The 16,687-nt window shown below is 37.9% G+C and overlaps 1 protein-coding gene and 1 non-coding gene across 3 annotated transcripts in view; one reads left to right on the top strand and one right to left on the bottom strand.

The window, feature by feature from the left end:
* NET1 (neuroepithelial cell transforming 1) overlaps positions 1-14,023 on the top strand; it is a 37,617-nt gene extending 23,594 nt beyond the window's left edge. The window contains exons 1-10 of one of the 2 annotated variants that reach the window (XM_033100705.1): positions 2,324-2,587; positions 7,704-7,811; positions 8,226-8,393; positions 8,805-8,867; positions 9,204-9,300; positions 9,438-9,514; positions 10,192-10,449; positions 10,898-11,068; positions 12,060-12,246; positions 12,592-14,023. In XM_033100705.1, the coding sequence (XP_032956596.1) occupies positions 2,495-2,587; positions 7,704-7,811; positions 8,226-8,393; positions 8,805-8,867; positions 9,204-9,300; positions 9,438-9,514; positions 10,192-10,449; positions 10,898-11,068; positions 12,060-12,246; positions 12,592-12,998 (1,629 nt within the window). In that variant the 5' untranslated portion in view covers positions 2,324-2,494 and the 3' untranslated portion in view covers positions 12,999-14,023. Of the gene's footprint in view, positions 1-2,323; positions 2,588-7,703; positions 7,812-8,225; positions 8,394-8,804; positions 8,868-9,203; positions 9,301-9,437; positions 9,515-10,191; positions 10,450-10,897; positions 11,069-12,059; positions 12,247-12,591 lie in introns of those variants that run through there. The other variant, XM_033100704.1, reaches the window with a different exon arrangement.
* On the bottom strand, positions 4,801-4,874 carry TRNAT-GGU (transfer RNA threonine (anticodon GGU)). The gene has a single exon. It is a non-coding gene; the product is annotated as a tRNA-Thr (tRNA).
* Positions 14,024-16,687: the final 2,664 nt, after the last annotated feature.

Genomic DNA, 16,687 nt, shown 5'->3' on the forward strand with positions numbered 1-16,687 from the left:
ATTAACACCTTTTGTCCCCTTGGCATCTTATTTTGCCTCCTTCTGAGTGTTCCTTTTCAAAGTTCTTTTTCCCTTAGCATTTCCCTAAAGTTAGATCCTCGGACCCTTGTTCTTTTTGTCCAGATTTTCTTTCCCAGGCATCTCATTCACTCCCAAAGCTGCGACTCGCTATCTGACTCCCCAGTTTAAACGTACCCTCTGGTCTCTTCCAAGTCCTTGTCCAGCATTTCCAAGTACTAGCGCGGTATTTTCATTTACGTGTTTTTCCACCACCTCAGACTCAGTATTTCTAAAATGAAACTCAGAATTTTCTTTCAAAGCTTATTCCTCCTTATTTATTTGCGTTAACAGTTACCCCTCCTAACTTTAAAATCATAGGCATCTTTGAGTTCTTGCATATGTTGTCTCTTGCATGTTTCCTTTTCCTATCTTACACCGAGTTCTTGATACCTGATGGTGGTTTTTGCATTGTTTCTAGTCCTCTTTGAAACCATCTTAAACACCGTCTTACAACATAACTTTTGCAGATGACCAGCATTATCTGTCTCTTGCATCTGCTCAGATAAAACCCTCTGCAACCCTGTCTTTACCCACAGCTCGTGACCTCACTCCCTCATGTTCCTTTGAGAAAATCTTGCACTTTTCCCTTGCTTAGACCTATGAAAAACAACATGGCCTTCAAGGCACCACTAAAATAACATCATAAAGCCTTGCTCATCTCAGCTTGGAAGACTACCAGAACTGGCTGCTCCTTCTGAACTCCCATAGCACTTGCTAGCTGTACAGCTTATTTTGGAATTTTCTAAAGCTGTCTTGTATTGTTATCTCTTCGTGTGGCCTAACTTTACACAATGGTCCATTAGCACTTTAGGAACAGATATGAATCCTGTTTTTGTGTCACCCTCGGTATTTAGAACGGTGCCTTCTACATAGTAGATTTTTCAGGTTTCTCTGCTCCTAATAAATCCTAAGAATAGAAATGTTTTTGCAGATTACCAGCATTATATCATTCGTAGTAATATATACAGCTAGGATAAAAATCCTACCTTTTCAAACAGAATACAGTACTTTCTGTTAAAGAACAAAGTGTGCTTTGTAGCAAGCCTACCAAACCAACAGAAGAAGTGTTTTTACCAGAGAGGAAAGGATTTAGACTAGAAAGTTAGAGACTGTCACGAGTATGTGGCTTCCGGCAGGTCACTTCACCTCTGTGAACCTCATTTCTTCACCTGTAGGTCTTTTGACCCTATTAGTACTATATCAGGATTGGTTAATTTGCAGTAGAGGAGGACCCTGTGATACATTTTTAGAGCAGGAATCACCTTTTAGGGCCGGCCTGGTGGCTCAGGCGGTTAGAGCTCCATGCTCCTAACTCCAGAGGCTGCCCGATCGATTCCCACATGGGCCAGGGGGCTCTCAACCACGAGGTTGCTGGTTCAACTCCTCGACTCCCACAAGGAATGGTGGGCTGTGCTCCCTGCAACTAGAAAACGGCAACTGGACCTGGAGCTGAGCTGCGCCCTCCACAACTAAGACTGAAAAGACAACTTGAAACTGAACGGCACCCTCCATAACTAAGATTGAAAGGACAACTTGACTTAGAAAAAAAAAATCACCTTTTATATATTTGTTATAAAACATCTATTACACAGATACCAAATTTTTAACACTTAGAAAATAAAATATCTGTCTTTAAGTCTAGGACGTACTGCACTTTAATATCTGTAGCCCAATTATACTTTACCCATAGCCCTTGGGAGATTTACTTCAGGAGCAGAATGAACTGAAGTGTGCATACTGCACTTACTCTGTGGTCTTAAGAAAAATGGTAGGAACCAGTTTCTGAAGACTCAGATAATTTTCCAGTTGTGACTATACTTGTACTCATGCAAAACAAAGGCAAGGTTCCTGGGTAATTAGGTTTTTCTTTAGTATGTACACTTATTTACTCCGAATTACGATTTTCTTATTTACAGTTGTCAAGTTGTCTGTACTAAATTCCTTTCTAGGTAATAGGGTTTTGTCTGTGATTTAGTACTGAAGAGTAGGTAACCTAGATGAGCAATTAGTTCCCTTTGGGAATGCTTTTAAATCAGGAAAAGCCTTACATTAACCCAGTTTTCTTTTCCCTTCTCATCTTACTATAGAAATTCCAAACCTCCTTTTGATAAAGAGCTTTCTCTTGCCCAGCGAAAACTGAGAAGCCTAGGTGTGCCCTGCTGACAGTTAACTGGAGTCACGTGTCCCTTAGGTGCCCGCCCACTGGAGCCTGGCCCGCAGTTGGCCCCGCCCACAGAGCCTTGAGGTCTGTGTGCTTGTTTCCTGCGGCTCCCAGAGGCAGTTAGCTCCACCACGAGGAGGAGGCATGGGCAAATGGCTGCCAAGGGTGGCTGAGCACTCAGAAGAAAAGCCTGTGTTTCTGTGCAGTGCTGGGCTGTAGGGCTGACTTGGATGTGGATTAATTCTAAAGATTTGGAGGGATACTCGGTAAAGCATGGTGGCACATGATGAGATTGGAGGTCTCCTACCTATTAAAAGGACTATACGAGTCCTAGATGTGAATAATCAGTCCTTCAGAGAACAAGAGGTAAGACTTTCAGAGAAAAATGAAGCATAAGGAATGTTTTCTAACTCCACGGAACTTTTAAGATTTTTTTTAACAGTTTCTTAACGGTATAGTTTTAAACTTTTGATCTTGCTGTTAAAATGTGTGACTAAAGGCACATTTGAAATGTGTTTAGGAACTATGGTGTAAGTTTAGGAACTGTGGTATAGTTACATTTATACATAGCATGGCGTGAGTGTACACAAACTTTTATTTAAAAAAAGATTTTAAATGTATATGCTGCTCAGTTTGGTTAAATTGGTCACATTTCTGATGCTTAAAACAGTTGCTTTTTTTTTTTTTTAAACTGCATTTATATTACCTAGTCTTAGGAATTACATTATGGTGTAAAGAAGAGTTTTCCTTCCTTGCAGGTTAATGCTAGTAAACACATAGTAACTAAAATGTATCTGATCCAGTGCTCATTTTTATTTTTCTTTCCCTAATAAGTTCAGTCTGTGTGACTTTTTTCCTTCAGAAAGGAAAGTGTGTTAAAATATTTAAACCAGTGAATCATTATTTAGGTACTGCTACCCTCCTTGCCTTAATTTTCTGAAGTCGTTGTGTTTTTTAAGAGTCTTTATGAACATTTATCAAAATAAGTGATTTTTTAAATGCTGCTTTATTTAATTTTGACAGTTTTAATATTATATGGGTATTCCATTAATACTGTATACTATAAAATATATACTATAGTGTTCCTCTGTTCAATTAACTGTATGCTACTTATATTGATTGTGGTGATGATTTTGTAGCTATATACATATATCGAAACTTATCTAATTATATATTTTAAATATGTGCAGTTTGTTGCGCACCTCAGTAAAGCTGTGTATCATACATACACCTTTTGGTAGTTCAAACAGCTGCCATCTTTAGGAGGTATGCTTTCATTTGGTGGGGTTTAGCTATGGTTTTTGTTTTTCTGTTTGATTTGGATTTTTGCTTCTGTGTTTCAGTTTTCTCGAAATGTCTAAGTATTTCCATTGATTAGGGCAAGTCGTAGTGGTCATCAGTGTAAATACTGACTCATTTTTTGGACCACCAAGAAGAACTAGTCTTTTTTTGTTTGGTATCAGACACTAGCCATGTTTCTGACATACCTTTATTCCAAAGATTAAAAGCACCAGGAATGTTGTCAGGTTTTTAGTACAAGCAACACAGCCTTAAATAAATAACTAAATCTGACTATTTCTATTACTAAGTAGAAAGGGAAGAAATCCTATGTGATCATAACTCATTTTTATCTTCTTATAAATAACTTTTTTCATTCTTATTTTAAAATTCTTTCCAGATAGAGGAGAAGATTGTTTATCCAGTAACCCAAATGAATAAACCCAGACACATCCAGTTTTTATTTAGGTGTCTTGGTTTGGTTGACTATAGAAGAGACCCTCCTGAAATACATACTCTTACATTACACCATTAGTAGAAAAAACCTTTTCACAAGAAAAACTAAGTTCACAACAGAATTTTTCCGTGTTGTTGCTTTTATATGCAAGGTACATCCCAAGTAAAAAACTTTGAATTGATATTAACAATTTTCTCTTTATAAATACCCAGAAAATGCTTTAAGGCGTAACATCTGACTACAAGTGGATTAGTAAAATAGATTAAAAACTCCCTCTCAGGGTAGATTCCCCACAGAAATGCATGTGATTGCCTAGCTAAACTAGTCTGGTTAAAAGCTAACCAAAGTAAACAACATACATTTATGTTTGAGGGCGTTAGGTGTTTATTCCCCATACGAGTGAACTTTAGCCCTGGTGAAAGGTTGCCTGTAGTAGGAAGTGCCTTGAGCATGTAAAACTTGTTGGTAGTCTTTGTTTATGCCTGTAGATTTTCAGATTGTCTTTTGAGACTGTGTAGTTTCAATATCTAAACTGGTTCTCTAAGCTTCTTGTATTCGCCATAACGCTGTTAACAGTGCTCCAAAACACAAATAAACAACAACAGCAAAACCATTATGTAAGCCTTATTTTGGGTGGTGGTAAGCTAGGAGGGCTCCTGCCCACCTCTTCTTTCATCACCTCCAAACACAGTACCTGCGTCCTGTATATGTGGAGGGGCAGACGTAGGTGTGATACCAGTTCTCAAAAGACTTTGTCTTTGCGATATGTTTTGTGGCAGTGCTAATGTTAAGTGGTTTTTTTTGTTGTTTGTTTGTTTGTTTTTAAGGCGGGCGCAGCTCACAGTGGCCCGTGCGGGGATCGAACCGGCAGCCTTGGTGCTACCAGCACCACGCTCTAACCAGCTGAGCTAACCGGCCACCCCCATGTTTAGGTTCTTAATAACCAAACCAAGATAATTAAAATGGTGCATGTGGACCCCTAAAGAAGCTCACATGAGCCAAATCGTAACCTACATTTTAAAGAACAGATTTTTGTCTCAACCTTGTGGGTGACCCATGAATGCCTGCTCACTCCATGTTGCTTTTCCACAAAAGTTTTCTGTGTGATATTTTTTTCAAATAGTGTATCCTGAAATTAGTAGTGAACCATAGTGAGCATTACGCCTTCACATTTCAATCATACTTTTTAACTTTTCATTGAAATTTTTCATACTTTTGAAATATATATGCTAAAAGTTTGTATTGTGTCTGCCAAACATTCTTCACATACGTCCTTTTAATAAAGCAGGAAAGTTACTGTTGGATCCCCAAAAGTATGTGTGAAAAGTACAAAGATGTCCTCCTACCACCCCTGTTTCCTGATTTAGTACCATGCTTTCTTCCAAGCCATTTTAAGAGCCTCCTTCTGTACTGACTGAGCTAGCCAGGCGCTTTTACCAAAGACCTTTTAGATTAGATAGACTCTTAAAACTAACACATCCTGTGTGAAGAAGTGAGATTATAGATGGGTTTCTAGAGGACTATGGAGCATGTTTAACCACCAAATGCTATTTATGATACCCTGCCGCCTTAAAGAGACTGCAGAAACAAAATCCACAGTAGTCGCACAAAAATGCTTTAGATATCTTTACGTTTAATTATCTAACACTAAATTCTGTAGTTTTTATTTTAAATATCACATAATTTTGAGTTACCAGGAAAATAGTTGTATAGTAACTCCTCCTGTGAAGAACTTTTTATCATTAATTTTATCTTATGTAATAAAACATCAAAAATTCCTTTCCTCCCAGCTAAACAAACTTTTCCTTTCAAATTCATTGGGAAAAGTACCTTTTAATAGACTTCTAAATTGAAATGAAATACTTTGTGATTTACTAGGAAGTCAAATTTGTTATGCTTTGAAAAGGAAGGGGAATTAACCTCTGTTTCCAAAAAGTGGAGCAGAACTTTCTGACAACTGCTTGTTTCTGGTTAACGGTGGCATATCTTACTTTGTGAGGTAATTATATCTGCATTCAAGCAGGAGACTCTTTGTACTGCCTTTACTAAATAGAAAGGAATGCCTCATGTGGCCCTTCTGCCTGTGCATGTGTCACTTCAGTCTTTCACAGATGGATGTTGTAAAGGCATTCACACATGTCCTTGGCCACACAGCGTGTCATTTTACTACATATCTTGAAGGTTTCTTTCACAGTTCATTTAACATTTGCACATTAGTGGCTTTATATAAGTTTTACTTTGGAGTTAATTATTTTGGCGTGGGAAGGTTGGTCTACAACTCCACCTTTAAGGCTTTCAAAGACCTGAATTGGTTATCTGCAGTCTCCTTACTTCAGTGGGTCTCACTCCTTTCTGGTATGGATGTGTACCTTTAGGAGCTTTAATAAGTCTAATTGCTTCTTTGACTATTCCAATCATTTAAGTTTCTTTCCAGAGAATTTTAACTCTTTCTGCCACTTTATTATTAAATTAAGGGGATTATTTTGACTCAATTTCCACCCCCTTACTTTTTTATATGACTTTACTTAGATCAAAGAATTTTTAGAAAAAAATGTTTCATCTGTCATTTTTAAGTGGTAATTTTTGTTTTCAAGTGGGAATTTTAATATACATTTTAAATGTATATTAAATGTATTCTTCTGAATTTTCATCAACATTATTTTGTCAAGTATGCCACAATTGTCAAAGGCATCAAATACAAATAACTATACTCCGTAGACACAAAAGATAGGCCTGATTTATGACCTGGCCTTCTTTATTTCAATAGCTGTATGAGTCACCTAATGGTGTGCCTCTACGTTTTTAGCAGTAAAATTAGAATAATGCAATTTGTAAAGTTTTAAGATCCTTGAATGATAAGTGATGAATTTGCTATAATTATTTTTAAAACAATACGTGTAGAATGACAACCACGTCTGAATGTGTATATATTTTTCCTGAATTTGTATATATTTTTTAAGTTAATAAATTAAATGCATGAAAGAAGATTAATTATTTATAAATCCCAACATTTACATAGTAAGTAGAAATATTCCTAAGAAAAAATATTAGTAATAGCTAAAACTTAGTATGTTCTAAGCACTGTTCTGAGCCCTTTAAACATCATATTTAATCTTCATAACAACTTTAAAAGAGAAGTTCTAATGCCAGCGCCATTTTATAGATGAGCAAACAGGGCCAGGATGGTCCCTCGCAAGGACCAGAGCCAGGATTTGGGCCCAGCCTGAGTCCAGAGCTGCAGCGCTCCCTTAACCACTGTCCTGCCTCTGTCTCAACACTTCCCCGGACAGGGCCTCACTACCTGCAGAACTGACCATTCCAATGCCAGACATGTGCATTTAAAAGCAATTCTCTAACTATTTAAGAATGAAATGATATACAGCCTGGGATTTGCTTTAAAATATTCCAGTAGGGGCAGATGTGAACAAACTGTTAACACCAAAACTGATGAAGCTGAGTGATAAGTATTTGGGGTCCATTATTTTAATCTCCACTTTTGTGTGTGTTCGAAATTTTTCATAATAATGTGGTTTTTTAAAAAGTTCATCTATATATTAAACTAAAAAGTTCTATAGAATTTTAGAATTTAATTTCTTTGTGTTTTTAATTTTTCTTCTGTTTAATGATATATTCTCAGTGGTATTCAGATATTTGACTGGCCTGTCTTACACCACTTATTTTTTAATAAATTACTGGTACTGATTAGTGTTGTAAGTATTTTAACATAATCTGTTTTTGTTTTTATAGGAGCCAAGCAATAAAAGAGTTCGACCTCTAGCTCGGGTCACATCCTTGGCAAATTTAATCTCTCCTGTAAGAAATGGAGCAGTCAGACGTTTTGGTCAAACAATACAGGTAAGGGAGGGAGGGGATGGGAGCGAGTAATGTAGTGAGGGGACATTTTATTGAAGCCTTAGCTTTGTATTTTTTTGGGGTGGCGGGTTGTACAAACAGGTTTGCATTAATATACTTAAACATAAATATTCTTTTTGGAGTATGCTGGTAAATATTGTTACCAGAACATATTTATATAACCTCATTATATTAGTTTGCATCTTATATCAAAACATAGTCTTGCATAGTTTTTATTCCCAAAGTAATTTTGGCTGATAAATATTTTAAATGATAGAGTGAAGCTTCGATAAGTGATTGTTTTATGTGAGAAATTCTCAGAACTTTGTTTTTTAATTTGTCTTTAATGTTTTAATAAAAAGGAATAATTACTATATCTTCCAAATCTTTTCTCTGTTTGTTTTTTTTTTTTTAAAGTCCTTTACCCTTCGTGGTGACAACAGATCCCCAGCTTCTGCCCAGAAGTCATCGAGCAGATCATCAGTGTCCACACCTGCTAAACGGAGAAGCAGTGTACTGTGGTCAGAGATGTTAGACGTCAACATGAAGGAGTCTTTAACTACCAAAGAAATCAAACGGCAGGAGGTATGCTGACATTCAATAGCAAGACCGCGTTTATTGACTTAACACTAAGAGAAAAACAACCCCCCCCCCTTTTAAACATATGTGTTGCCAGAATAATAGCGTATTAATGCCTGTGGCAAAATCAACTGCGTTTTTGTGTTTTTGTATTTGAGTGGCGGCGGTTCGTGATGCATGCTGAGCAGCACTTTGATGGGTGGTAGTGGCAAATTTAACAAGTCTAATGAAAGGGTAGGATTATAAAACATAGGCAGCCTCTTATTTGAGATTCCATTCTGAATTACAGATTTTAGACTGAGTCACTTTAAAAGTGCTGTTCAAAACATCAGTTAAATAATGGTAAATAGCATTTGTATATAATTTTCTTTTCTCAGAGGAAGGAATGACCTATGATGTTTGCTGGATTTTTTTTAGGCAATATATGAAATGTCTCGAGGCGAACAGGATTTAATTGAGGATCTCAAGCTTGCAAGAAAGGTCAGTAAATAACTTTTTGTCACATACCCTAGTTTTTTAAACATATTTCACAAATTCTAACAGATAATTCTCTTACCTTTAGAAGGAGGAAAATAGAAAATAGCTACTGGTGAATGCTTTTTTTAGATGAAGTGTTAGACACATCTCTTCAGATATGAATACCAGTAAGAGAGTCTATTTGGGGATAAGGATATACTTTAATTTCTTTTATGTGTAACAAATAGAATCCACACTAGCTTTTATATAGTTAGTCATGCTTGCATTCAAGTACAGGATATCTCATCATGTTTTATGTGCTTGATCTCTGTGTGTGACGCATTGCTCCTCCTCTGATAGGCCTACCATGACCCCATGTTAAAGTTGTCTATTATGTCAGAAGAGGAACTAACACAAATATTTGGTGATTTGGACGCTTACATACCTCTGCATGAAGGTAAGATATGCTTCTTAATTTTCATTAGTATCTGAACGGCAGTAACACAAGTCATTTTAAATCTAAACTACTAATTTAGTGCTGAATTATTCAAAAAATAAACCTATTATTGGCATTTCTGCTTTTTTATACTTCAGCTTTGTTGGCAAGAATAGGAGAAGCAACCAAGCCCGATGGGACAGTAGAGCAGATTGGTCACATTCTTGTGAACTGGGTGTGTAGCGACTTCTTTACTCAATTGTTTTTTACAGATGTGCCGTACTTGTCATTTTTGATGAATTGATTTGATCTAGTAACTAGATTCTAAAAACCGATAAACAGGGCATTAAAACTGAACAAATTTATGTAGCTATAAGAAATTACGCTGTTTAGAAAAATACTTCATGAATGATATAGTTTTATTTGTTTTAAAAACGTGTTCCTCCTTGGACAGAATTCCCACAGTCTATGCCATTAATTAGGTTTCATTCTTTCTGGTGACATTTGCGTGCCTTCCAGGTGCTTGGCACGGTTCTGGGAGGGATCACTGGAGATTCAGTCTCTGCCCTTAGCATCTAGTGAGTATAGGAATAATCAAGGTCGGTGATGACTGTGACAGAGGAGCATCAGGTGGCCTGGGAATCCAGAAGACGAGTGTCTAACCGAGGGTGGGAAAGGTGGAAGTCACGAGTCTTTGGTTGGATTTAGCCACGTTAGGACACTTGGAAGAGGCTGTTCTGATGTCAGCCCAGAATACTATCCTACGCCCACTATCACCTGTAGGAAAATCTTCACAGCTTGTTAAAACTGTCAAGAATAGCTGTAAGTTTTGTGTTTCGTCTTCGCAGCTAACTAATGGACTAAATCGTAACAAGAACTTATCATACATTGTTTTCTCATATTGCTCTGCAGTTGCCAGGCCTGAATGCCTACAAAGGCTACTGTAGTAACCAGCTGGCAGCCAAAGCTCTTCTTGATCAAAAGAAACAGGATCCAAGAGTCCAAGACTTCCTTCAGCGATGTCTTGAGTCTCCCTTCAGTCGCAAACTAGATCTTTGGAGCTTCCTAGATATTCCTCGAAGTCGCTTAGTCAAGTATCCTTTACTGTTAAAAGAAATTCTTAGGCACACTCCAAAAGACCACCCTGATGTTCAGCTTCTCGAGGAAGCTGTAAGTAGTCCAACAAGTGATTCATATGTTTTGTAGATTTACATGTTAACTTGCCTTGGAAAGGTATACGATGATACTGTCAAATATTATGCATATTAAATCAGCACAGTGAAGTGTTCTGTTGTTTTAAGTGCCCAATAACAGTGCCCTGTGCACTAAGCAGTAAACAGATGTAGCACATGTTTATTGTATTTTAATCAAAAGACTGGATTCTACTCTGATCGCTTTTACTAGTTAGCTGTATGACTTTGGACAAATGACCCAGTTTGCCTGAGGCTGTTTCTTTATCTGTAAAATGAAGGGACTGATTGAATTAGCTGATTTCTAGAGTCCCTTCAAGCTTCAAACTTGCATCATTTTAATGAGATGTTTTAGCCCTGTACGGAAGCGAGATAAGTTGATATGCTGAAAATACTCTTATCAGTTTTTGTTTTTTAATCATTTTTAGATATTGATAATACAAGGAGTTCTCTCTGATATCAACTTGAAGAAAGGTGAATCCGAATGCCAGTATTATATTGACAAACTGGAATATTTGGATGAAAAGCAGAAGGACCCTAGAATTGAAGCAAGCAAAGTGCTGCTTTGTCATGGGGAACTGAAAAACAAAAACGGACATGTAAGTGTGTTTGAATGCTAATGTGAAGTGAGATTTTATTCCCTTTTCACACCCTGTTTAAATTTTTCACATAAATTATGAAGCAGCTTTGTTAAATAAATTCATCACATAATGAAAGAAGGTTACTGGGTTTTATTTTATGTTACCAGCTTTAATAAGCAAACATTTGGATACTGTTTTTACAGAATGATTGAAATGTCTCAGTGGAGAATCAGTAATACTTTATTTTTTAGTTTTGAAGCATAAATCAACTTGTTTGGCTAAGGGTTCCTTCCTAAATAAATTAGTAGTCTCGTGTTTAATAAAAAAGCGTATTCAAAAAGATTTTCGTAGAGTTGACTTTATAGTGACAGAAGTCATTTTTAGCACTACTAAACAAATTTCTGCAGCAAATTGAATGAAAGCACACTTATTTAAAATCTTAATTACAAAAGTACCTGCTAGAACTAAGCATAAGCATGGATGGTATTTTTGTTTCACTATGTGCTTTTCAGGAGCCAAATTTATAAGTTGAAGTTCATTTTTGGAAAAAGTTAAAATCTGATATCTCTGGTTTCTATCACGAGGCCTAATTTTCTTAAAAGTCTTAAATTTGTGTGGAACGAAAAAAACCATTAATATTTTTCCCAGCTTCCATTTTTTAATCCTCACTTTGGTAGAAAACTGCTGTGCAGTTCTGGTGTTTCTAGTCATGTAACTGCTGGTAGTCAGTCAGGTCTTTGTGGGGAGCAGTGTTTACTCAGCTGTTGCCGAATCTAAGGTTACGCACCAGTGAAAGCAGTTTTATGGAGTCTGCGATTAGAAAAACTGGCCAAGTGGGATATGCACAGCTTTCAAAATCACCATCTTCATGGGGTCACTTGGAAGGGGGTCTTAGTAAATAAATGTGATGAAGTTAATAATGTCAAATGAAATTATTGGAACAATGGATTTCAGTCACCTAAAGTCACAAAGTTCCATACTTAGGAAGCACTGTTCTCCGTTTCTCCAGAAACTTTACGTTTTCCTGTTTCAAGACATCTTGGTTTTGACCCGGCCTGTGACACGAAATGAGCGCCACTCTTACCAGGTTTACCGGCAACCAATTCCCGTCCAAGAACTGGTCTTGGAAGACCTGCAGGATGGAGACGTGAGAATGGGAGGGTCCTTTCGCGGGGCTTTCAGCAACTCAGATAAAGGTAAAACTACTAGCTTTAAAATGGTTTAAATAAACATAAACCCAGAACCGAAGTGACTTTATTTTAATCTTTAAGAATTCTGTCCCTACACACAAAATTGAAAATGAAATGCGTTGATTGTCCAGTGTCTGCTACACTCATTGAGTTGTCAGGTGCTTCACTGCTCTAACACCATCAGGTGTGTCTGATAAGTAATATGTAGGTTTATATTTCCTGTATCTACCTAATAGATGTACATGTTGTATAAATACCGGCACCTGTATTAAGATGGTATGGCCACTTCATCCCAAATAAACTTTTTTCTAAGTCTGCTTTCCCTTTTTTCCCCCACTTTTATTTCTCCAGCTAAGAATATCTTTAGAGTTCGCTTCCGAGATCCCTCTCCAGGCCAGTCTCACACTCTACAAGCCAATGATGTCTTCCACAAGCAGCAGTGGTTCAATTGTATTCGAACAGCCATTGCCCCCTTCCAGCAGGCCACTGGTCCAGCCGAGTTGCAGGGTCTGCTAGAGCTGCGTGAGGAGTGTGCAGAGAACAGCCCCTCTGCCGGGAATGTCAGGGCCCAGAGAAGGGCGTCCACGCTGTCGAGTGTGACTCAGGTTGAAGGGGATGGAGACGCTTCAGAGTGTGGCTCCCCGGTGCACACAGCAGATAGCATCAAGAGTGTCAAAGCGCACCGAACACAGTCTGGCTTCCGAAAAGCAAGGGACAAAGCCAAGTTCAGTGGCAAAAGGAAAGAGACTTTGGTATAAAGGAAGCTCTGTGTGTTAACTGGTGGAGAGACTGTTTATTTATAAATGTGTATAGTTTGTTTTTTTCTTGTAATGTGAGCATGGGAGCATTGCAGGGTTACTTAATACCAGTCTTAACATTTTCTGTTTTTGGTTGGTTTTGGTGGTTGTTCCTATTTTTTTTTTTTAATGGCAGCTAAACATATATATATATATACACAGATTACTGTTAAATTGCAATCTTTTTTTTTTTTAGATGTTTTCTCAGATTATTTAGAACATTCAAGCCTGGTATTTTTATCCCAATGAAATGGGTTTTCTCTTCATTCTGCATTCGTGACTTTTCAGTACCAACCAATTGTGATACTTACAATATTTGCCAAAACTTAAAAAAAACTGGGTTTTTCCAGTGTTACTTTGATAAGCGTTGTGTGCAAAATTTGCAATTTTTGACATTGGCACCTAAAATCTTTGTGGAATACATGGACTATTTCAGAATTTATGTTGGAACATAACTTCCTTGGAAAACAGCATAAAACTTGCTATGTTTCCCATTTTATCAACTGGAATGCTTTCTGTCAGTTTGTTTTTCACTGCACATTCCTCATTTTTCATTCATTTAACCTGCCAATTATTTAATTTTTTTATTATAGTTTTTAGTATTTGCTTTTATTTTTTTACTTTGATGCCTTTTCAAATTGGCATGTCTTTAAAGTATTTTTTTCCCTTGAATAAAAATGGGTATGTGTTTGTGTGTGTGTGTGTGTATGTGTATATATAAACATATATATATATATATATATTTTAAATCATAGTAACTACCAAGTGAAACCAAGCCATACTGTTTTTGAGCCAATTAAGAAAATTGCCATTTTTAAAGTGTAGTATTTCAGGATGGTTAAACACACATGAAATGACTCAATATACTCTGGATTACTGAAAGAAAACCACCTTAAAGATTGTGTTGAAAGTTTTAGCGTTGCCTGAAAAGCAAGAGGGCAGAAGGAAGGCAGTTGACTGGTAATAAGTAAGAAAAAAAAAAAAAATAGAGGGAAAAAGAGAGTAGTTTTGTCTTAAAGTAAAAACGTCTGGTTGTGCCAGACGTGGAAGGAGATAGTAAAAGCTAAACTTGAGAGTGTGTAGTAAGTTGTAGAAGGTTTGGGGGAAGTGAACTTTATTTGTCTTGGTTTATAATACCTGCAAATAATGGGTTTGGTAAGAAATAATGAGGTATGTTGAAAATTTGACAATATTATATCAATTTTGGTGGATTTATTCATAATAGGGAAAAATATATGAATTTTTTACTGTAAAGTATTTCTGTTCACATGAAATTATAGTCTCTCGGGGGAGGAATAAAAACCCTCTGTCATGGCAGATTTAAAATGGCAATCACTTCAAGTAAATGTTGACTGTTATATGAACTATATTTGGCCAATGAAATGAAAATTGAAAAAGACTGTAAATAGATCAATCCAAATGATTTCTCTGTATAAATGAATTGTACAATTAAAAAAAAAATCACACCCTTAAAGGTTTCTTGGCTGGTGGATGTTTGGGGGACATTTGCCAGAATATGTTGCTACGACAAAAGATGTAAGGCAAGCTAAAGTCTTTAAAAAATCATACATACTTAAACCTTTGAAATTCACTGAGGAATAGAGAACGACTCAGGTCATTTGGTGCATCTTATTAAACCATTTAGAATACACTGTAATCAGAAACAGCAATTGGATTGAAGACAGCCGAACATCTGGCTACTTTGTGATAATAGTAAAACTGATAGCAACACATGATTAATTTGATTAATTTCAGATTTGAATTTAGGTATCTCAGGTCCCTAACCAAGACTTAAGAGAGATATTAAATAGTTGCAATATATGGACTGCATTGGATCCTAAATCGAGCAAGCTGTTTTAATAAGACAATCAGAAATATCCGGTATTCACTGGATGTTTGACAGCAGTACTATGATTACCGCCGTCCCTTTAGAGACAATGTACTGAACTATTTATTGATAAAACTGGATGATGTCTGGTATTTCCTTCAAAATTATGGGGTAGGAAAATGGTTGGGGATAAACGTGAAACAAGATTGACCATAAGCTGAGAATTGCTGAAGCTGGAGGAGAGAAACAGAATTCATCATACTCTTTGCATATCTTTCTGTATATGTTTGAAAATTTTCACTAAAACATAAGTTGAAAGGAATTCTGGATATTTAGTACGTTTCCAGCTCCTCAACCCCTTAACCCCCTCGCGCCCAGAGTCTTCACCTTTCAAAGTAAAGGCAATGTTTATCAAACACAGCTGCCTTTGCTGTCTACCATCTCACAGAAACAAACCTTTTGCCTAAATTCAACACGTTTCCTTCGTTATAGTTTGGCAATAGTGTTAGAGGGATCTGGGTTCTGGTTTAAATCACATGGCCCTTTCCTCCTCCACTTCCCTGTTCCTTGTCTCTCTCCGTCTCCTACTCCGTGTTTCCTTTGCCTACCCCTTCTCTGACACAAACATGGAACCACACTCCACGTAAGCTGAGGCAATGAGAAAGGTATGTTTCCAGTGAAGCAACCATGCAGCCCGACCCTGAGAATTTCTAGCAAGGACCGATTCATTTACTACATTCCTGCCTCTTAAAAAGAAGCTAGCATTATAATACCTGATCATGTTTGTGCTGTTGAGTAGACCAGAAAGTAAGGCAAAATTAGCTACATTCAAAGAATTCTGATAATCTGCCATAGAATTCCGATTTCTCCATAGCTGCTGCTGAGGACTTGGGAAATGGTTTTCATTTCCCTCCACTGAGCAAGGCATGCAGAGAGAGCATTCTGGTTAGATCTGAGTATTTAGTCTGATTCCCTCACCAGCTGAGGCGTCTGAAATCTGAGAACAGCAAGTGATTCGCCCAAGACCATACAGCCAGTGTGTGGCAAAGCTGGCATGAAAGGCAGCTGTGTACCAATCCTGTATATGTCCAGCTCTAGAACCAAGCATGCTTGTCACCCCAGGATTCCCGCCCCCACCCCCACCCAAGGCTGCCACCATTCAGGGACCAGCCTCTGGTGGAAGACCTTGACTGCCCTTCACCCCGGCCCGAGCATCTTCAGCTTACACTACCCTGTAGTCCCAGCCCACGGCACCCTAAGTCTTTAACTTCCTCCAGCAACAGCTGACTAACCGCACCGTGCCGTCCATCTCCAGTGGCCTACGCCTCCCCCCTCCTCCAGCTCCTTCCTGTGTCAGCACATTCTTGTTCTACCTTCCTAGCGTCTTCTCTTTGGGTCCTTCTCTTCCAGACCTCTAAATGTGGGGAAGCCACAGGGCCTAGTCCCCAGACCTCTTCTTTTATACTCCCGGGGAATCTGATCCATTCCCATGACTTTACCATCACCAACACCCAACAACTCTCAAATTTCCATCTCCAGTCCTCACCCTCCGTGAGCTCCAGACTCGCTGCCTGCCTAGCAGCCTACCTGACATGCCCACTTAGAAGTCTTAACATGTCTCGCACTTGATCCAAGACGCCCATCCCTATCTCCTCCTCCCCTAATCTTCCCATCTCAGTAAATGTCATGACCATCCATCCATCTGGTTCCTGGAGTTCACTCTCATTCCATAACCACTCCATCCATAAGCCATGTCACCTCCACCCACCACTTCATCGTTCCAAGTTTGTATTAGCTGCAGAGTTCTGGTCCCCGACACTTC

This window comes from Rhinolophus ferrumequinum (genome assembly GCF_004115265.2).
Source record: "Rhinolophus ferrumequinum isolate MPI-CBG mRhiFer1 chromosome 5 unlocalized genomic scaffold, mRhiFer1_v1.p scaffold_110_arrow_ctg1, whole genome shotgun sequence".
Taxonomy (NCBI): domain Eukaryota; kingdom Metazoa; phylum Chordata; class Mammalia; order Chiroptera; family Rhinolophidae; genus Rhinolophus; species Rhinolophus ferrumequinum.